Consider the following 18,157-nt stretch of genomic DNA (forward strand, 5'->3'; position numbering starts at 1 on the left):
TCTGAGTCCAGAACGCTCCTCAGTGAACATGGCACACGTGATGTGCTCTGAGCGCTGAATGCGAGTTTCTCAGGCAGAGGAGAGAGAGAGGACGGCCATCCAGTCAGAGAGAATCCTCTGAGTTGAAAGGGCATGGCGAGTAATGTCCTGTGCCTGGGGCCCTGGTGAACTGCAAGGAGGGCGTGGGTGAGCTAAGCGTGCCAGAGGGAAGTAAGTTATAATTAATATTGGGAGGCCTTGAATACCAGGATGAGGGTGTTTGGAATTTTTTTCTTTTTAAAAAATCTGATAGTAGAGGAAAATTGTGGAAGATCTTACGTAGGTTAATGATAAGTTCCCATGTACTTATATTTTAATTTTTTAAAAAGATACCTGAATAGTGTAGAGTGCATTAGAAAGAAAGAAAAATAGGAGTTGGAAAGACCAGTTTGGGTATCTTTCTAAGCAAGAGATTAGGACCTCAGCTGAGGTAGTGGTGCTGCAAATGTTGTCCACATAAATAAATAGATGCAAATGGAAGTGTTTTTCATGCAGCACTGTCACTCAGTTCTTTTAACGCCTTCAGAGTTGTTTGCCAAAAACCAGTTGATGTTCTGTCTTTAAAAATTACGCTTTGTATGATGTGTCATCTGATAACCTCATTAAAGTCTACCCTAGCTGTCGTTGAAAGCAAAGGAATGGGAGCCACCTCACTTGTGAAAAGCTGGGGTATTCTGGGGCGCCATTCTCTTTCTCAGTACCATGCTGGTATTTGAATCGGCCCTCCGCACCCAGAGTGTTCCTGTACGTAAGCATAGTGCGCCGCTGTAGTTTTGTTCAGGAGGAGAAAGATAAACAGGAAATGAGAACTTTTATGACTGATGCTTGACTGACGGTATCGTCCCAGCAGATCAGGTTTAGATGCAGGATTTTAAAAATCATGTCACTCACCCTGCTTGGAAAATCTTCAGGTGGCCCTGGTGCTGCGCTGATGAGGGCACTGACGGTGACGATGGAGAAAAGCGTGGGTGTGAGAGATTCAGAAGGCGTGCAATTAACAGGATTTGCGGTAGTTTGCTCTAAATTACTTTTCATTTACATTTCTGTAAGCATCAGGAATGTTATCAATCCAAAAAACCAAAAGTTAAAAAATATTAAGTTGACTGGAAATACTAAATACTCTACATACCTTGTATTCTCTTTAACCTTGTATGTCATTTAATTGTATTTGTTTAGGTGTTTGGTTATACTTTGAGAAATACACATAAACTCTTTGTAGTTTCTGCTAAAGTATTTTCTGGCATCCTCTGTCACTCTAATGGCAGATACTCAGTTTAGGAAAGCTGTTGAATTTTTACTAAAGCAGGCCAGAAATTTAAGTTACCTGGAGCAAGTTTTACTGTCTCAAAAGTCTCTGTTTCAGTTTGTTTCTTATTTGTTTAGGATTAAGGCTGCATAAGTCAATATATGCTTCTCAAAATAGAGATTTTATTGAGTGAAATTCTGAGTGGCATAATAAAGGTATAGAAGATCTTTGTATAGAAGGTTTAGTTTGAGGGAGACTAGTAAAGGGAATGGCCACCCACTCGGGTATTCTTGCCCAGCAGGCTCCTCTGTCCATGGAATTCTCCAGGCAAGAATACTGGGGTGGGTTGCCATTCTCTTCTCCAGGGGATCTGCTCTATCCAGGGATCAAACTTAGATCTCCTGCATTACAGGCAGATCCTCTACCATCTGAGGCAGTGGGGAAGCCCAATATAGGGTGTCCCAATTTAACTATACCATTGAGGACAATGTAATACTTAAGAACCAGAGATTTTCCAAGAAATCATTGAAAGGCCCCAGTTAACAAGTTATTTAAGTAATGAAAATCATAGGAGAGCTCATAGGTATCTCAGTTTTCTTAACACTTTCAATCTGTTACTGTGGAGGTGTTAAATTGGTGGCATAATACAGCATGTGTTTTGAAAGATATGTATGGTAGATGCCCATCATTCACACAGTCACTGTTCTCATGCGCTCTAAAAGTGTGAGAAAAGAGACGTAAGTCTGCTATTCCCTCAATTTCATTTTCTCACTGGCCTCTCCTCATTTATCTCACTGCTGTAGTACCTTTCCAGTGTTTAAAGATACATGTTTTTACATAATACGGCGCTTTAACACTAGCTCTACCGAAGAAACAGCCATCTTTCCCCACTCTGGGATTGTGTGTCTCTCTTCAATAGACGGATCAGTAGGTTTGACTAAATACTACTTTTTGCCATTTATGAAGTTTTGAACCTAACTTCAACGTGGAATTCCACTGTAGAGACTGGGTATTAGACAATGAACTTGGGTGGAGGGGCGGGTCCTGTGTTGAGAAAGTCAGTTTTTGATGTGTTGCAGAAGTTTGGAAAGGGTATTCATTACTTGGTTCTACCTTTCTATGAATGTTATTCTTCTTTTTTCATATCCTTTTTTTCCCTCCTCTAGTTGTGGCAATTTATGATTATACAAAAGACAAGGAAGATGAGCTGTCCTTTCAGGAAGGAGCCATTATTTATGTCATCAAGAAGAATGATGATGGTTGGTATGAGGGAGTTATGAATGGAGTGACTGGGCTTTTTCCTGGGAATTACGTGGAGTCTATCATGCATTATTCTGAGTAAAGCTCAGCAGGGCTGTCTCCCTCACAGGAATAGTCAGGTCTTCCCAGATTATCGAAAGGCCCTGGGGATTCCCCTCCAGTGAAATGAATGAAGGATACAAATGACAAAAGCTACCTTTTTTTTTTTTTTGGTTTATCCCTCAGTATTAAAACAAAAAAGCAAGCTGAATTTGAACATATGGATCTTTCTGCCATCACTTATACTATGCTGAGCTGTTTGGATTGAAATAAAGTGACGGTTTCTGAATATATCAGAGGTATAACAGCGTAACTATGTGAAACAAATCAGGTTAAGACTGATTCAGAAAAAAAATCTGGGATCTTTCTCAGGAATATTGTACACCCTTGGGATTTCTCCTCCTGCGGAATCTGTGGCACTGGATGATCTGCAGTGCCCGTGCTAAAGGTTAGCTGCGTGGCCCAGTGCGTGCCCCAGCCCCACACTTTCTTCCACTTGTGTGAGGAGGCGGAACCGATATTTAAGTATCATACATAACCATTTTTGTAACTGTTTCAGATGACCTATTTCCTCTTCAGCACTGTAAATTCTGCATTTTCTCAGCACTTGAGTGCTCCGAACAAGTTAATGTTGAGCTGACTTGCATCCCTTCATGTTTCTCAGTTCGTAGATTATGAGATCGATTTGTCTCCATTCTGAGGGTGGTTTGGTCCTGCTGCTGCTGCTGCTGCGTGAGACTGCACTGCTGCAGTGCACCCACAGGGGTGACGGTGCAGCTGGTTTCACGAGCTCAGGTGGGCGTGCCAAGGTAGACAGGAAGGCTCCTAAGGTTCTAGAGAGGTGAACGGTGGAAGTGCCTGCTCACGAGGCATCCTAAACCCCGGCCTTAGGTGCTGTTTTGAGGAGTAGGATCTTAGAGGTCAGACCAACTATTTCTTTACTTCTTTCACTATTTAGGGAATGAAATTTTTTTTTTTTAAGTTATTTTCAATTCTCTTGAGAGTCACTGGGAATACAAGGCTTGCTCCTGTGCTCTCTGAATGTTATTAATGGCAAGTGTTAGCTACTGTTGAATTTGTTTACTCACTTAGAAAAGATAACTATTCCCCTGATTCTGTGTGATTGGCCTTTGCAGTAGCTGCTCTTGGTGAGAATCTGAACCTTATATTTCAGATTAAGAATAGTGGGATGAGTGGTATAAGGCCAAGTGCTTATCTGAGGTGGTTTTTTTTTTTTTTTTAATCTGCACAATTACAGCTTTGAATTCAGTGGAGTTTGGAAGGCAGATGACTTTAGTCACCTCTTCTGTAATAAGAGATATTGAAAAAAATCCAGGAGGCCTGGCTGTTTGGCAGGTGAATGCTGTGATGATGCACCAGCTCACAGGCCAAAGATGCCATGGGTCCTTTCTAGTCTCAGTGTCCTGGCCAGAAGAGAGCTCTGCCAGGTGACTTCCCAGTGCTGGGTGAAAGGTGAGAGCTGGCAGCTGCGTATGTTTCGGACATGGGCCTTGAGCATGGTAGTGCGGGTGAGGAACGTGACTGAAAAGTGAGCAAGTGTGGTAGGTGTGAGGGAGTTCAGACAGTGCAGACAGAGCTAATACTCTACCTACGAATCTATTACCAGAGCACAAAACTCATCACCATGTAACTGAGACCCAGATACAGTGTTTCCTTAAGATTTTTGTTTTAAAGTTGCAGGTTTTTTTCCTCAAACATTGCAGTTAGCAAAGATTTCCCAGACACTGCATTTCATTTTCATTAACTTGCCTCCATTACACTGTAAATTACACTTCACACTTTGTTAGGTCACCGTGATACCCTTAATTCCCTGCAATTCCCTGTCTTCCTTCAAAGTAATGGCCCTTGAGTGTCCTCTGAGCCTTCAGCTTCATTATGGATGCAACCAAGACTATACTTGGAGAGGTTAAACTCTTCCTAGTGTTGGTGTGTAACTAGGAGAAGTATTTTGAAATTAGATGTTCAAAGTTATTTAAATAGTTTTTTGCCGAGAAAGCTTAGTGAACTAATAAAGCAGAAGGTATCTCAAAATCCAGCAAATAGTTCCCACAGCTCCCACCTTCAGAAGCCCAGAAGGCAACTGTGCATAAAGAGTTGGTGGTGAAGAAAAAAACAGTTGGTGGTGGTCAGCTTGCCCGTGGGACCCCTGCTGGACTGGGGAGCTGAGAAGATTCCAGTGAAGACCTGCAGCACAGGGATCCATGGGTCAGCTGATTTTCCCTATATTTTTTAGTACTAATGTGTGTGTAGTTTTTTGTTTTAAAAACACCTGTTGGATTTTCTTCATATTTTACCTTTTTTGTACAGTTTTAAATTCTATATATTGTTTTGGAAGGATACTATGTAATGATGATGGGCCAGGCTTAAAGTCATTGGAGACTTTTAATATTTCATAGGCTGCATGTTATTAATAGTCTGAGGGTAGTATTTGTTTTATTGTACGTTCACCCCATTTTTAAATAAACAAGATGGTTGGTAGTAGGAATTCTAAACGAGTGCAGAAATCTTACATGGTACATAGTATTGTGGCAAAGGTGATTCAGGTATAAAATCTGCTGACCAGTAAGCAACCATTTTATTGGGCTAGAGGAGGTCCATTTCCTCTTGAAGTGTTTTTGACTTGTGTCTAGTCCCTTTTGCCTTTAAAAAAAAGGGGGGGGGGGAGGGATTTGACTTAAAAGTTGTTCCCTTTTTAAAAGCATTACTATTGGACAGGCCATGGGGATTTCAATGAAAGCATACTTTCTTGTTGACCTTATGACCTAGGCAATAAATTGAAAACCAAAATCTTGTCAACATGTCAAAATCTCGATTTGAGAGATTGAGCCTGTTGTTTGAAATACATATGACTCCTTTAAGGTGTCTGGTTTAGTGCTTCCCATCTTTTGCCGACTTGCTTTCTGTCTTCGGGACCCCTGCTACTTTTGCTGTGTTCCTAAGAGTCATTGGTGAGACGTTTTCATCCTTCCTGTTCCCCTCCTGTTGCTGTTTATTACCCAGCCAGAGAGACTTTTGTGTCTTCACAGTGGTCTCTGTAATGTAGCTGTGCTTCTCAGCAATCTCATGATCACTAAGATTTTTCTGAGAGGCATGAAAACGATAGTAGTGTGCTTTTATCCTTTTATGCTCCCTTTCTTTTAGCAGGTGACCATTCTGCACTAAGAACTGGTACTTTTTCTTTAACTACCTTTCTTCCTCTGTGGAGAGAGCATGGCATGACCTGAAGGCCACCTCTCTCTTTGAAAAGGCTTTGATGGAGGAGCTAGCAGGTGGTTGACACATCTTGGAAAAGAACGGGGATCTGCATCACTTCTTATCTGTTTGCTTCTGAACTTCTTTGGCCAGAAACTCCTGATCAGTGTTAAGGTGATAATTTCCCTCACATGATTTACTTAAGAGTTTTAGAGCTAGATGAGATTTCAGAAATTTTAGTTCAGTCTCATTTTACTGATGAGGTTAGGTGTTTCATTTCAGGTAACAGCCAGTTAACAACAGTAGTAGAATCCCTGACTCAGCGCCTGGTATTCTTTCTGCAACTGTCTTAATTGTGTTGTATGTTTATTTTAAAGTTCTACTTGATATCTTCAGGAAGATACTTGAAAAGTTAACACTATGTTTCAATTAATACAATTCAAAGTGTTGTTTAAAGGAGTGTATTGAGTGCAGCCTTAATTAGTAAAAGTAATCTTCATTTTAACCCTTTTGAAACTACACTCAGTACAAATGGTCTTTTTCATTAGGTGTATGTACCTAAAACAATACAGTGTCTCAGCACTGGAAGGAGCAGCACAGCCTTATCTGAGAGCCTTAGAAAACAGTTCTTGAATGGAGGCAACGTGCTCATTACCTTAAGTTTATTTTGTGCTGAGCCTTGTTCCGATTTGAGAATCTCATACTTTAAAAAAAAAAAAATTGACAAAATGACAGGGCCTGTGTATAAATGATCCTTGCTAAATATCTTGAGGTTTTTTTTGTAAAAAATCAAACAAAAAGCAGACAAAAAGCTTATTTTCACATTAAAATGGAAACGTCTTTTGCAAACTTTAGAATTCTATGGAAAAGCAGTTTTTATCATATTTTGTGTCCATGCATCTTTTTCTTAACAAAATAGTTTACAGAAAAGAATGTAAACAATTTGTGATCTGGCCAGTTGTGCTTACAGCTCCCACAGGGAGGGTTGGTGTTACGCCTTCAGTAAAAACGACGTAGGAAAACCTGAGGGAGCATCTGTTGCCAGTAATGTTTCTTGTGTGTGCCATTAAACCACCTCCAGATAAGTTGGGGGGACATTTCACTTTTTAATTTTGAAACTGTATTTGGAATTAATTGTTGCTGTGTACTAAGAACTTGGCCTAAATAAAACCCTACAAGGTGTATCCGAGTGTCTCATGAACGTATTTCTGCAAGTAACCTTTTTGGCCTCGCCGTGCGGCATCTCAGCTCCCTGACCAGGGCGTGAGCCTGAGCCATACCAGTGAAAGCCCGGAATCCTTAGCACTAGGTGGTAAGTTACAAGTGCGCGCGTGCTGCAGTCCATGGGGTCGCAAAGAGTTGGACACGACTGAACGACCGAACTGAAAAAAAAGTGTGTCAGAAAATCCTTCCCTGTTGCTCTAAATACTTTGTCCTTATTTTTGTTGTAAATGAACCTGAAGTTTTGATTACTTTTCACCAAACACATAGTTCTTTTAATATAAAAAGGAAACCTGTTTTTGCCCTAATTTGGTAAATGGTAACATGATTGTAAATACATTCAAATCCACATTTACACATACCTCGACACGGCAGTCAACACGATTGTGATACCAAGGCTTCCAAACAAAAAGCACCCTTTTTTGTTCTAGTTCTTACCTAACTGTTGTTTAAAGGGGAAAAAATCTTGTTATTTTCAGTTGAACACACCAAATTATAGTTTACCTTCACGCTTTATGTGCGTCTTGCAATCTGTCTTGGGTACCTCAACATAAATAGCAAAACCAGGTTCTTACAGTGCCGATCCACAAACAGTCCAGTACAGTTCAGATGTTTAAATGAATCTATGTATTCTTTTTATTAAGGACTGGATAAGCTGACATAATGGTAACATGTAAATTACACTGACTGCATGACTACTGTCCTAAGCCATTACAATAGTTTACTGACAGTAACTTGGCAAGAATAAAGTAACTTGGAAAATAACTTAATCCAGCAGTAGAACAAAAACATCAGTAGTACTGAATATATCTCTCATATATATATATCTATATATAGGTTTAGCACAATCAGGGAGCAAGGCACATAATGAAATGAGTGTACATTTTAAGTAGAATAAAATAATAGCAACAAAGCTGAAAGAAAAACTGTAACTTCATCTTTACCGAGCTGTGCATAATCATCTGAATAATGTCCTCTATCCTGTACTTTTAATGCAGTTCCCTTTGCCTTTTTCATGCTTTAAAAAGGTATATTCCTACACTGTATATCCGTGAGCCTTTACTCCATTTTTTTTTTTTTAAGAAATGGGAAGAGAGGGAGCAATCTCAGTTAAATGTGCAATTTTTCTTTAAAACAGTAAACAATGCTTTTATGACATTTACACAAGCTGATATTCTAAATGTACATTTCTATAAAAGGAGTTCACTAGTGGCTGACAATAAAATTAAGTGAAGTCATTTGAAACATTCCAGTTAATGCTTTTTTTTTTCCCTAGGAGAAATTATTTACAAGTACAGAGATATAGGAGGTGGTAATCATGAAAAAATGGCAGTTTTTGGTATTGGGTTACAATAAACTTGACAAACAACGGACAGTTCGCAGAATGTGGGTTTGTTCAAGTGCCACAAGCACTTCTGCTTGAGAAGAGGCTGAGGCTTCACTTATGCGCTTGTATCAGTAGCCATCCATGTTCTACGTTCATTCTGAACTTGGCCATCTTTTAAACATGTAGTGTTCACCATCACCCTGACCTGACTCACTACTCTAAATATCTTTGGTAGAAAGCAGCCAGACCTTGATTAGGCAGATGAAGCCATCTCGTGAGACAGTCACTTTTTCTGTTTCTGCACAAACTAGAAACACCTTCCTTCTTTCATTAGCACCTCAAAGTTTGCTTGTTAGATTTTTTTATGTTGTTCCTCCAAGAGTTCAAGGCACTGGGGAAATACAGCAGATGTTTTCTAAATGCTTTATACTTCAACAAGCAAAGAGCAAACCAATTTCCTTCAAATGTTTATCAAGTATATTGTGTTTAGCTTATTTTTACTGAGCAAATGTATTCTACAGCTAAATTTTGAATTTCTTATACATATAGACCTTCTAAGGGCACAATTAAGAACTGCACATGTGTTTACTTTGAGGGAGACTAGTAAAGAGATAATAGTCTTCCATTCAGTTTTTAAAGGAAAATACATCTTAATTCTGTACTACTTGCATCTCTCCATGGATCACATCTCAACTTTGTGAGTGGGCAAACATTCCTACAGCGTCAGGAATAACTTGCTATGTGTAAATAATGTGAAGTGTATAAAACAAAACTTCAAGTGCCAAAAGGTTCTTGCAACCTAAAATGATTTTTAGAAATAAACATCCTCTTATAAATATACAAATCCAAATTATTTAAAGGAAGTCATTACACCTATAATCACATAGGATCATACAGTTTTAATTGGTTTAAACAAAATCTGTGAGGTTATCAGATTACATAAGTTATACATTGTTCTAAAGTTAACTACATAAAACCTACATGAAACAGTTTGGTAATATAGAAAACTAGGAAAAGGTTTTCTTGTTTAAAATCACCTTGTGTTTGTAACATAAAATTGCTCTTAACTGTGGGAAAAAGAGTGATAAGGGGTTCTGTTGGTGGCCTGATAGTCAAATCAATCCGACCATTACCTGAAGTTTTTTTCAGGCTCCTTATAGCCTAACATCCTTGACATGAACTTATTAGCAGTTGTATTCTCCCAGAATAGCAGCTTCTGAAACTCTTAATTGGATGCACAGCTCCTATTGGAATTATTCTTCATGATCCCCCCAATTCTGTTTACTTTTGATCTCCTTAGGACTGCTTTTAGTGGCAAGTAAACTTACATGGAGATGGGACTGCCGAAATAGTTCGCAGCCCTTCCTTAGCAGGCTATGCCGGCAGTGGGCAGGAGCACCTTGATGTCCGAGGACTGTGGGACGGTCTGTGGGACATTCCTCTGAGATGTTCTGATGAAAACTGTTTCCTGTAACTTCTGAAGAATCAGCAATCTTATTTTAAAAAGCCCCAGAAATTAAAAAAAAAAAAAAAACAATTTACAGTGAAGTGGGTACCTGTAAACCTTAAGAGTAGTTACTTTTTCCAAGAGCAGAATTCTACAGCAGCTAAGGAAAAAAAAAATGTATTTGGCTAATAAAAGCCAAGCTTCAATATAGAATAATCTAACATAACTATGAACTTAATGTTTTAACAGACTAGACTTTGCTGCCCTTCAGAGTTGTTGCCAAAACTTGAAGCATAGGTTGGATCCAATTTTGAAATTTTGTGGTACAAGTTAAGGATGTCACTAATAGCAAGTCACTAGCTCTTAACAGGCACCTGTCTGCACTGCCCTGAACAGCAGGATACTATTCATTTTTCAGTACAGCCAAGCCAACTGACAAGACTCTTCCTTGACCTGGAGAAGCCTTGCTGGGTTAGAGGAGCTGAGCAGGAGGCAGTGGAAGAAGGCACAGTACCAGTGTCATCTGGCAGTGTTTTTCTTGAACACACCAGGGAAGAAGAGAGCCCAGATAACAATCTCCAAACCACATCCCAACAAAAATCCCAATTAAAAAAAAAAAAAAAACCCAGGGAGTAAAACACTGGCAGTGTATTTAAAGTATCATTTTGGTTTTTTTGATTCAGTTGTTTCACATAAAGAGGGGAAAAAAAGTTGATTAATAGCCGCCCTTTGTCTTTGGAAGAATGTAAAGGGCAACAGCCTGTTGTCAAATAGTCACCACGCCACTGACACAGCTCCTCTCCTCTGGCAGTGTTCTCCTTGGTGTCCCTGATGTTCTAAAGGATATCTGCTCTTTCAGGAAAATGATACACTAGAAGCAGCATCAGTTCAGGATAACTACCGTCAGGACTGACAAAAGCAAGAAGGCCCAGGAAATCCCCCGCTGGAAAAAAAAAAAGGTTGGATTTTACAGCTCAAATCAGGAGTGAAGGAAGACTGAGGAAACATGATTTCTTCCCTCAGGGAGAGCTGTCCATCCTTATATAAAAGACCACCCCCACAATAAAAAAACCCTAGTGATGAATGTTTATACCATTGGATTCAGAGTCTTAAAAGTCCTCTATCTCACAAATAAGGGTGATCCTTAGAAGATACAGCTGCGGGCAGAAGACTGGGGAATCACTTCATTCGTGAGTCACAGTGGCGCCTGGCAGTGTTACTCAAATGTACTCAAATTGCAGTGCATGCTTAAATGAACAAGATTAGATGTGGTAAAGGTCACTTCATAACCATAAGAATATCAAGCACATAAAACTTTGTGAACTGAAAAAGATCTAAAGTATCTTTTAAAGAAGCAGGGCTATAACAAATGCACACTGGTATATATTCTTATTGCTCTATAAACAGGAGTATACTATCACATCGTGGAGATGTGACAATGGGGAGGGGGTTCCACTTTCTCTAATGCAGTACTTGGTTGCAGAGTGAGAAAACCTGTGTACACAGCACAATCTTGCTAACTCTTGAAATATTTACCATCTCTGTCCCACTTTATGGACATCACTTTTTCCTTACAGATAGGGTCGAACACTACGCAGTTGCACCGGTGATCCCTATTCACAACAGGCACAGATGTTCATTACAAGGTGTGCTGACTTATCACTGCTGGGGAGGTACTTTTTATTCTCTCGTTTAAGAGCAGTTCTAAGGTTGGCCTAATGGTCAGTTTATCATCACAAATTGCTAAGTCAGTACACATTTCTCAAACCAAGGAAAATTCAGAGGGGAAAATAAAACATCCAGAAGTACAGTGTGAAGCATATGGAATTACAGTGTGTCGTTAGAGCAATGGTTCCATGTTACACCGAACTGCATATGCACAGTATGTAGTGTCACTTACTGTCCTTGGACTACAGACTCCATCAGAATACCTGGTAACTTGGACAAATCTCTACACCCGGGCTACAACAAGCAAGGACCCTATTGTGCTCTGGTCACTATGGATGAAATCGTCTAAACACTCATTTTCCCCCCTCCCTCTATGACAGTCCCATACTTAAGTGAATTCTTTGTATGTCACATTACCAGCTACAAAAAACCTAATTAATGACAGCTGCACAGGGGCCAGTTTTCTCTTTTCTAATCCATCCCTTCAGAGAGCAATACAAAAAAAGACACATTTCAGAAGGTGATTTTGTTTTTTGTAATGATGCAACATAATGGACAAAGGATGTGAGTATCTGATATAGCAGCTGTCTATGGATACCTAATATCAACACCCACTCACAGCACACACTATAAGGAGGTAACTGGTGACCCAAAGACACGCTCGGACAGAGCATTCCGAGGGTATCCTGTTGGATAGTCTTTTACAATAAATCAAAGCAAGGATCATGAAACCAAACTTGATGGCACTTCACAAGCTCGAGGAAAGGATCCCAACAGTACAGAAAGAACTACAGGATAACAGCACTAGATTATCCACGTGTTACAGGCGAAGAGCTTCCCTGTGACAGGGCACACTCTAGATTCCGGTGGGGTCATGGCAGCAGTACTGCAACTAGAATGGTTTAGTTACATCACACATTTACTGTTTTCTATGCACAACTATACACTGAGTGTCTGAAAATTTCCCCACACTGCACTATGACCCATTCTATGAAACTGATTCCTAGTTAAAGTGCCCCTTTATAGAGAAATGAAGTGTCAAGCAGTTCTAACTTCAGCCAACTGGGGAAAAAAACCACAAAAGCCCCATAGATACACCAAACATTCTGGTTGTCTTCTCAAACTGAGAAATAGCACATTATACATCTATCCTTAATATATAATACGCAACATGCACAGAAAGGCCGCACATGGACATTTATAAAATATCTTCTAAAGTCTGAAGTTTTTGGTCCAACCCAAATGATAACAGAAATCGTAAGGGACAAGACATATATCCCCTTCCATGCCGCTGCCACCCAAAATACACAAAACTCGTTTTCAGATTAGGAGTGAGAATAAATAGAATCACTTTCAGCTATATATATACATATAGATATATGTATACATATATATACATACACGCTACCTATCTATATATGTATAGCTATGTGTGTACACGCACATGTATGCGCACACACAGCTGAACACTACCTGAATAACGACGACATACCAGGAGGCTCTGAACACCTGAATTCATAGATGATCAGGTAAGCTGATTGTAGAACTGATTACAGATTGCATGAAAATAAAATCCTACGGTAGCTACCAATCTCTTGAGAGCTTCGTGTTCTGGTCTCTTTTGGGGGGAGCGGGAGGCGGTCCTCTCCGCAACGTTGCATAGCCTGATATATGACTGCCTCCGTAAGCGGCTTTCTGCTGCTCTGAAAGCAGTTCGGGGGGTGGCGGGGGCAATGCCATGTCATCCATGGTGGCTGTGGGTTCCGCTCTAGACACGCGGGAGGAGGAGAGCGAGCCGTGCCGGGTGATGGACTTGCGCTGCAGTGTCCTGTTGAGGTCAGCCAGGAAGCCAGGCTGGACACTAAGGCTGGATTTGGGCGAGGTGGGCACTTGCGGCACGACTGCGGCCGTGGCTGGCTGCTCCGAGATCTCGGCTTGAGTGAGGCGGGTGCTATCGTTCCGTTTGGGTCGCGTGGGCGGAGGGGCCTTCTTCACCGACGCTTTGGACCAGGGCTGCGGCTGCGGGTTAACAACGGCCACTTTTGGAGAGGTGCTTCCTGAGAACACTGCTGGGATGTCGATGGGGGGCAGAGGAAGCTCGGTTTCTGGCGGAGGGGGTGGGAAGTCAGAATCGGACGGAGGAGAAGGGAACTCCACCGCCGAGTCCTTGCCGCGCCCGCTCAGCGCAGCCGCCTTCACAGGCAGGCATCCTTGCTGGAGCACCCCGGGAAGGTTAACTCCGGAAAGATGGAGTTTTCCTGGCTTGGGGGGCGCTGCTGGAGGTGGTGGGGTCTCCTTGCTGGGAGACCCCGACGGTTCGGCTGGCGATGCGAACTTGCTGATTAGACTGTCCACTGAGGGTTTCTTGGGCTCAGGGTGCTCCGCACAGCTGCTGGACTTAATGCTGGAGTTGCGCTGCGGGGTCGGGGGCGGTTTCTTTGCCCCGGGGCTGCAGGTTTTACTGGTCTTTCTGCCCGGAGAGCTGCTTTTGTCCGGGGCAGGAGCCGCTGCGGGTGTGGCTGGCGGCGGCGGTGGCGGTGGCGGTGGCGGCTGCGGGGCCGGGGCGGGTGGCGGTGGGGGCGGAGGAGGGAACACCAGGCTGCTCTCTGGGGGAGGAGGGGGGAAGTCCGGAGAAGGGACAGGGACGGAGCTGGGCTGCCACTTGGGCTTTGCTTTCACGGCAGGGGGGGACTGTGGGGTGAGGCTGACCGAGGCAGGCTTTAAGGGCGGCCCCTCGGCGGGAGGTGGGGCTGGAGGTGGGGGGAACTGGCTGGCTATCTGCTTCACCACAGAGGGCGCCGGGGACAGCGGGGAGGGGGGCGGTTTTACACTGAAGCTCTGCTGCTTGGGTAGCGTGGGCGGGGGCACCGGACCCAGAGGAACAGGGGGAGAGGGTGGAACGTGAGACACAGGAAGAACCGGCTGCTTTTTTACTGGGGGCACTGGCGGAGTAGGTGTGGGTGGCAACGATTGTGTCACTGCGGGTGGCACAGTCTTGGTGCTCGCTGCTGGGGGCAAGGTCACAAGGGGCTTGGGGGGGGCCTGGGGAGGGAGTGGGGCAGGGACGGGAGGAGGAGGTGGGGGCGCTGGAGGAGCTGTCTGCGTGCCATGTTGGATGTGATGGATCTTCAGTGGAGGAGGTGGGGGACTGAATTGCGGCAGGGATGGGGTGCAGGGGGCGGGCTTCAACTGGGCCATAGCCGAGCCGGGAGTGGGGGGCGGGGGCGGGGGGGGCGGGGGAGGCACCACTCCATTGGGGGGTACCAGGATCTGAGGCTTCACTGAGAGTGAGGTCGAGGGCTGCATCCCTGATGCGGGGGGAGGCTTAAACAGGGCTCCCGAATGCTGAGAGGCGTTCTGCAGCCTGGTTATTGTGCTGTACTTGACAAACATCGTGGCTGCGGAGCCCGCAGACGGGGCGGACTGACTGGGGAGGGGAGGGGGAGGAGGAGGCGGAGGGGGCGGGGGAGGAGGAGGGGGAGGAGGTGGGGGCGGGAGGGGTGGTGAAGGCTGTGAGGCCGTGTAGGGGGTGACTAGCTTGGGCTGTGGGGATAAAGGGGGAATGAGTGAAGTGTAGGGTCGATTCACAGACTCCATTCTGGCCTAAAAGGAGTATAAAAGGGAGGTTGGGAGAGAGAAAACACAACAAACAAAACAGTTACAGAGGTTAAGATTTGACTGTTAAACTAAAAAGCAAGGAATCAGAGACATGCAGGAAAGGAAGCAGCAGCTGATGATGGTAAAGACGGACAACGGCAGGAAGGCTAAAGTCCAACTCCCAGGGTAACGGGCCTGGAGAAAATCTGTTTACCTACCAATCTTAGACGCCTAGACTGCTTAACTACCTGGGGATAATTTCCTGTGGCAAGTCTGTCTGGATGATGCCCTCTGCTTTCTGACCTCTGGTTTTCACACACCCTGCCCCGGGACCAGCGCCAGGGCCTCGGAGCACAGACCGCCCCCTGGACTGTGGCAGAGGGAGATGAGATGACTGGAGTTCACCTTTCAGTCCAGGACTGCATCCACATCAAGCAGATGCCATAACTGGGTTTAGGAGAGCTGGTGGAGGGCCTCCGGAAGAATGAGGATGGCTTTTTGATGCTAGTGAGCGGTATGAGTATGAGAATGTTCAGCAGGCGTGCACAGTCACACAGCAATGAATGAGCTTGACACACACACTCGTGTTCGTGTGAGACACTTGCATCCAACATGCACAGAAGTCCAGCAATGCAGGTAAAGGGGGGTATTCTTTACATTTGTTTTACTGGAAAATACATAAAGAAATGCTTCATAAACATTACAGCTAAAGATCATAAAAATACCATACAGAAAAAGCCAGAAGAAAATGAGAGGAAACTTTGGAAGGCTAAAGGAAATGTATCAAGACACAGGAGCTAGAATTTGCCAACAACCTACTGACCAGCCCATCTGAGCACCTCTTGGCATGGCCCAAAGGGCCACACCCGGGCATTTATTTTCTAGAGCTGCTCATGCATGAATGTGGTTCAAGTGCTTCTGAGAGCAGAGGAAGGACTCTCGGCTTAGTAACTCTGGGTATATCTTTTGGGCTCTTTGAACAAACTGTGAGGATCCAAGATAAACCATCTGTTTCAATTCTGAATGACATCTAATTAGCACTGGGAATGCTTAGGTTAGTAGTCTAGAAGGCTCATGACAGTGCTAAGTTCTAGTGCCCATCAGGTCATTCCCATGTTCCTTTAATAACTGCACATCAACATAAAAGCATTAGTTTGCAAGATCTGGTTACAGGAGTCACCCAGGTTAATGTGCTTCCAAAGAACAGCCCCTGACCTTAACTTGACCCTGTCTTGGCTGCTGCAGGGGTGGAGAGCTTAGCTGTGGTGGCCTTCTCATTTGGCACCTGAGACTGTGGTAACAAGGAGAAGAAACATACAGGGGGTCACGACTCAAGCACAGTGCCACTGCTGTGCGGCAGAGTTCATGGTCTTTCTGAAGCTATGTGCCATGAGGTACTCTGCTGCTTGATCACAGACCATTTGGACCCTTTGCTTCCCTGGGCCTTTCTCCTAACAGTTGGCTAGTTCCACCATTTAAAATGCATGTGGATGACACCATTAAGTTCGGTAAGGTAAAGGACTTTTCTTTAGGCACCTGAATTTTGTAAGCGCAGCTTCTCCACAATATATATGGAATATCAGCACCAGATAGTGCTGTTCCATTCAAATTGATTAAATATGGGAAGGAAAAAAATTCCTTAAAAGTCTGAGCCTCTGGTAAGGGGGTTAAACTTCATTGTCTTGAGAATTTAGGTTATTGGCCCCAATTCTCAAATATTTATTCCTAAGAGAAGGTGTTCCACCCCCACACTGGGCTACCTATGCCTCTTCCACCCTCCCCAAATCCAGTTAATCAACCATATATGGAAATAAAGGAATAAATTGAGGGGAAATATCCATTTAACTCTTACTGAATGTACTTGTGTAAGTGATTCAGAGAAGAAAAACAAAAACAAAAATGATTTTTGGATGAAAACAGAATGGCCAGACCGGGCAAGCTTCTGGCTCCTCGCCTCAGCGTGCGCCTGTGCCGCTGAGAGTGGCAGAGCTGGGCCACCACGGCCCACAGGACATCAGAGACAGCGTAATATGGTGAGCCAGAGAACCTCTCTGTTTCTAAGCAGCCTTGCACTAATTACACTTGTCCTTCAGCGTCAATGAACAACCTTCTACGCAAGGCTTGGAGGTCCAGTATTTTAAGGGGATTAATGGGAATTTTGTCTTCCACATAAACTGTAAATTGAGAAAAATTCACCAATGTGCAAAGAAATGCCAAAAAGCATAAAAGAAAAGGAGTCTGAATAAGTTAATAGCCAATAAAGTAACAAGCAACTCTTAACAGTTTCTCTGGAACAGCAAGGTATCGCCACTAGAGGGTGTTGTTGCTCCATCCAAATTAAGAGAGGAAAGGGGGAGATTGTCATTTCTTAAAATTCTGAGCCACTGATAAAACTGCTAGGTGGTGGTGGTTTTTTTTTTGAGATCTTAGATCATCAGAGCCAATTCATAAATATCCATTTCTGAGAAGCAAAGAAAGAATACTGAGATAAGGCCAAGAAAGATTCCTAATGAAGGAATAAAAGAGCACTACGCTCCCCCTCCTCCCCGCAGAACACTAGAGAGACGTCCCCTCTGCCCTGACCCGAACATTACCTTGCTGGACTCTTCCAGCTGCGTGCCTCGCTTCCAGGCCTCGGAGAAGATGGAGCTCACCATGCTCTGGGAACGGACGTGTCCTGCCGGCTGGGTGTCAGACACTCCACTGTCAGACTGATTGGAGTGATTGGACTGAGATTCTGTTTGAAACATTTTCAAAAGTCAGATTAAATAAGTATTGGGACAGTATAAATATGTACGTTTGTATAAAGCTTTCACTGTAGATTAGACAGGATGCAGAACGGCAAGTTACTTTTACCTGACCCATTTCACACAGACACAGCCCTTGTTTTCCACTAGAAAACCTCTCGCATCCTAGGGCAAATAGGAGATCTCGATTCTTTTTAAACTGCTCATCAGGAGAAACTGATAATTACAACAAAAGGTTCATGTAACATTATTGGTATCCTGACAACCTATCTTGTAAGAACTCCTAGCAAGTAAGAAAATTAATGAACCATGAATAGAAGAGTGGTTTTTTTAAAACATATCTTCATTACATT

The 18,157-nt window shown here is 43.2% G+C and overlaps 2 protein-coding genes across 27 annotated transcripts in view; one reads left to right on the forward strand and one right to left on the reverse strand.

The window, feature by feature from the left end:
- The window catches only part of ABI2 (abl interactor 2), a 101,520-nt gene extending 94,539 nt beyond the window's left edge, over positions 1–6,981 (forward strand). For 15 of the 20 annotated variants that reach the window (XM_070770361.1, XM_070770374.1, XM_019975486.2 and 12 more), the window contains one exon: positions 2,452–2,764. In XM_070770361.1, the coding sequence (XP_070626462.1) occupies positions 2,452–2,627 (176 nt within the window). In that variant the 3' untranslated portion in view covers positions 2,628–2,764. The other 5 variants (XM_070770409.1, XM_070770413.1, XM_070770421.1 and 2 more) reach the window with 2 other exon arrangements.
- A 649-nt stretch (positions 6,982–7,630) lies between these two features.
- RAPH1 (Ras association (RalGDS/AF-6) and pleckstrin homology domains 1) overlaps positions 7,631–18,157 on the reverse strand; it is a 102,865-nt gene continuing 92,338 nt past the window's right edge. For 4 of the 7 annotated variants that reach the window (XM_070770308.1, XM_070770316.1, XM_070770312.1 and 1 more), the window contains 2 exons: positions 17,652–17,794; positions 11,972–15,063 (listed from right to left, as the gene is read on the reverse strand). In XM_070770308.1, the coding sequence (XP_070626409.1) occupies positions 13,045–15,063; positions 17,652–17,794 (2,162 nt within the window). In that variant the 3' untranslated portion in view covers positions 11,972–13,044. Of the gene's footprint in view, positions 9,839–11,971; positions 15,064–15,090; positions 15,725–16,272; positions 16,349–17,651; positions 17,795–18,157 lie in introns of those variants that run through there. The other 3 variants (XM_070770337.1, XM_070770330.1, XM_070770340.1) reach the window with 3 other exon arrangements.

Source organism: Bos indicus, chromosome 2 (assembly GCF_029378745.1).
Source record: "Bos indicus isolate NIAB-ARS_2022 breed Sahiwal x Tharparkar chromosome 2, NIAB-ARS_B.indTharparkar_mat_pri_1.0, whole genome shotgun sequence".
NCBI classification, from domain to species: domain Eukaryota; kingdom Metazoa; phylum Chordata; class Mammalia; order Artiodactyla; family Bovidae; genus Bos; species Bos indicus.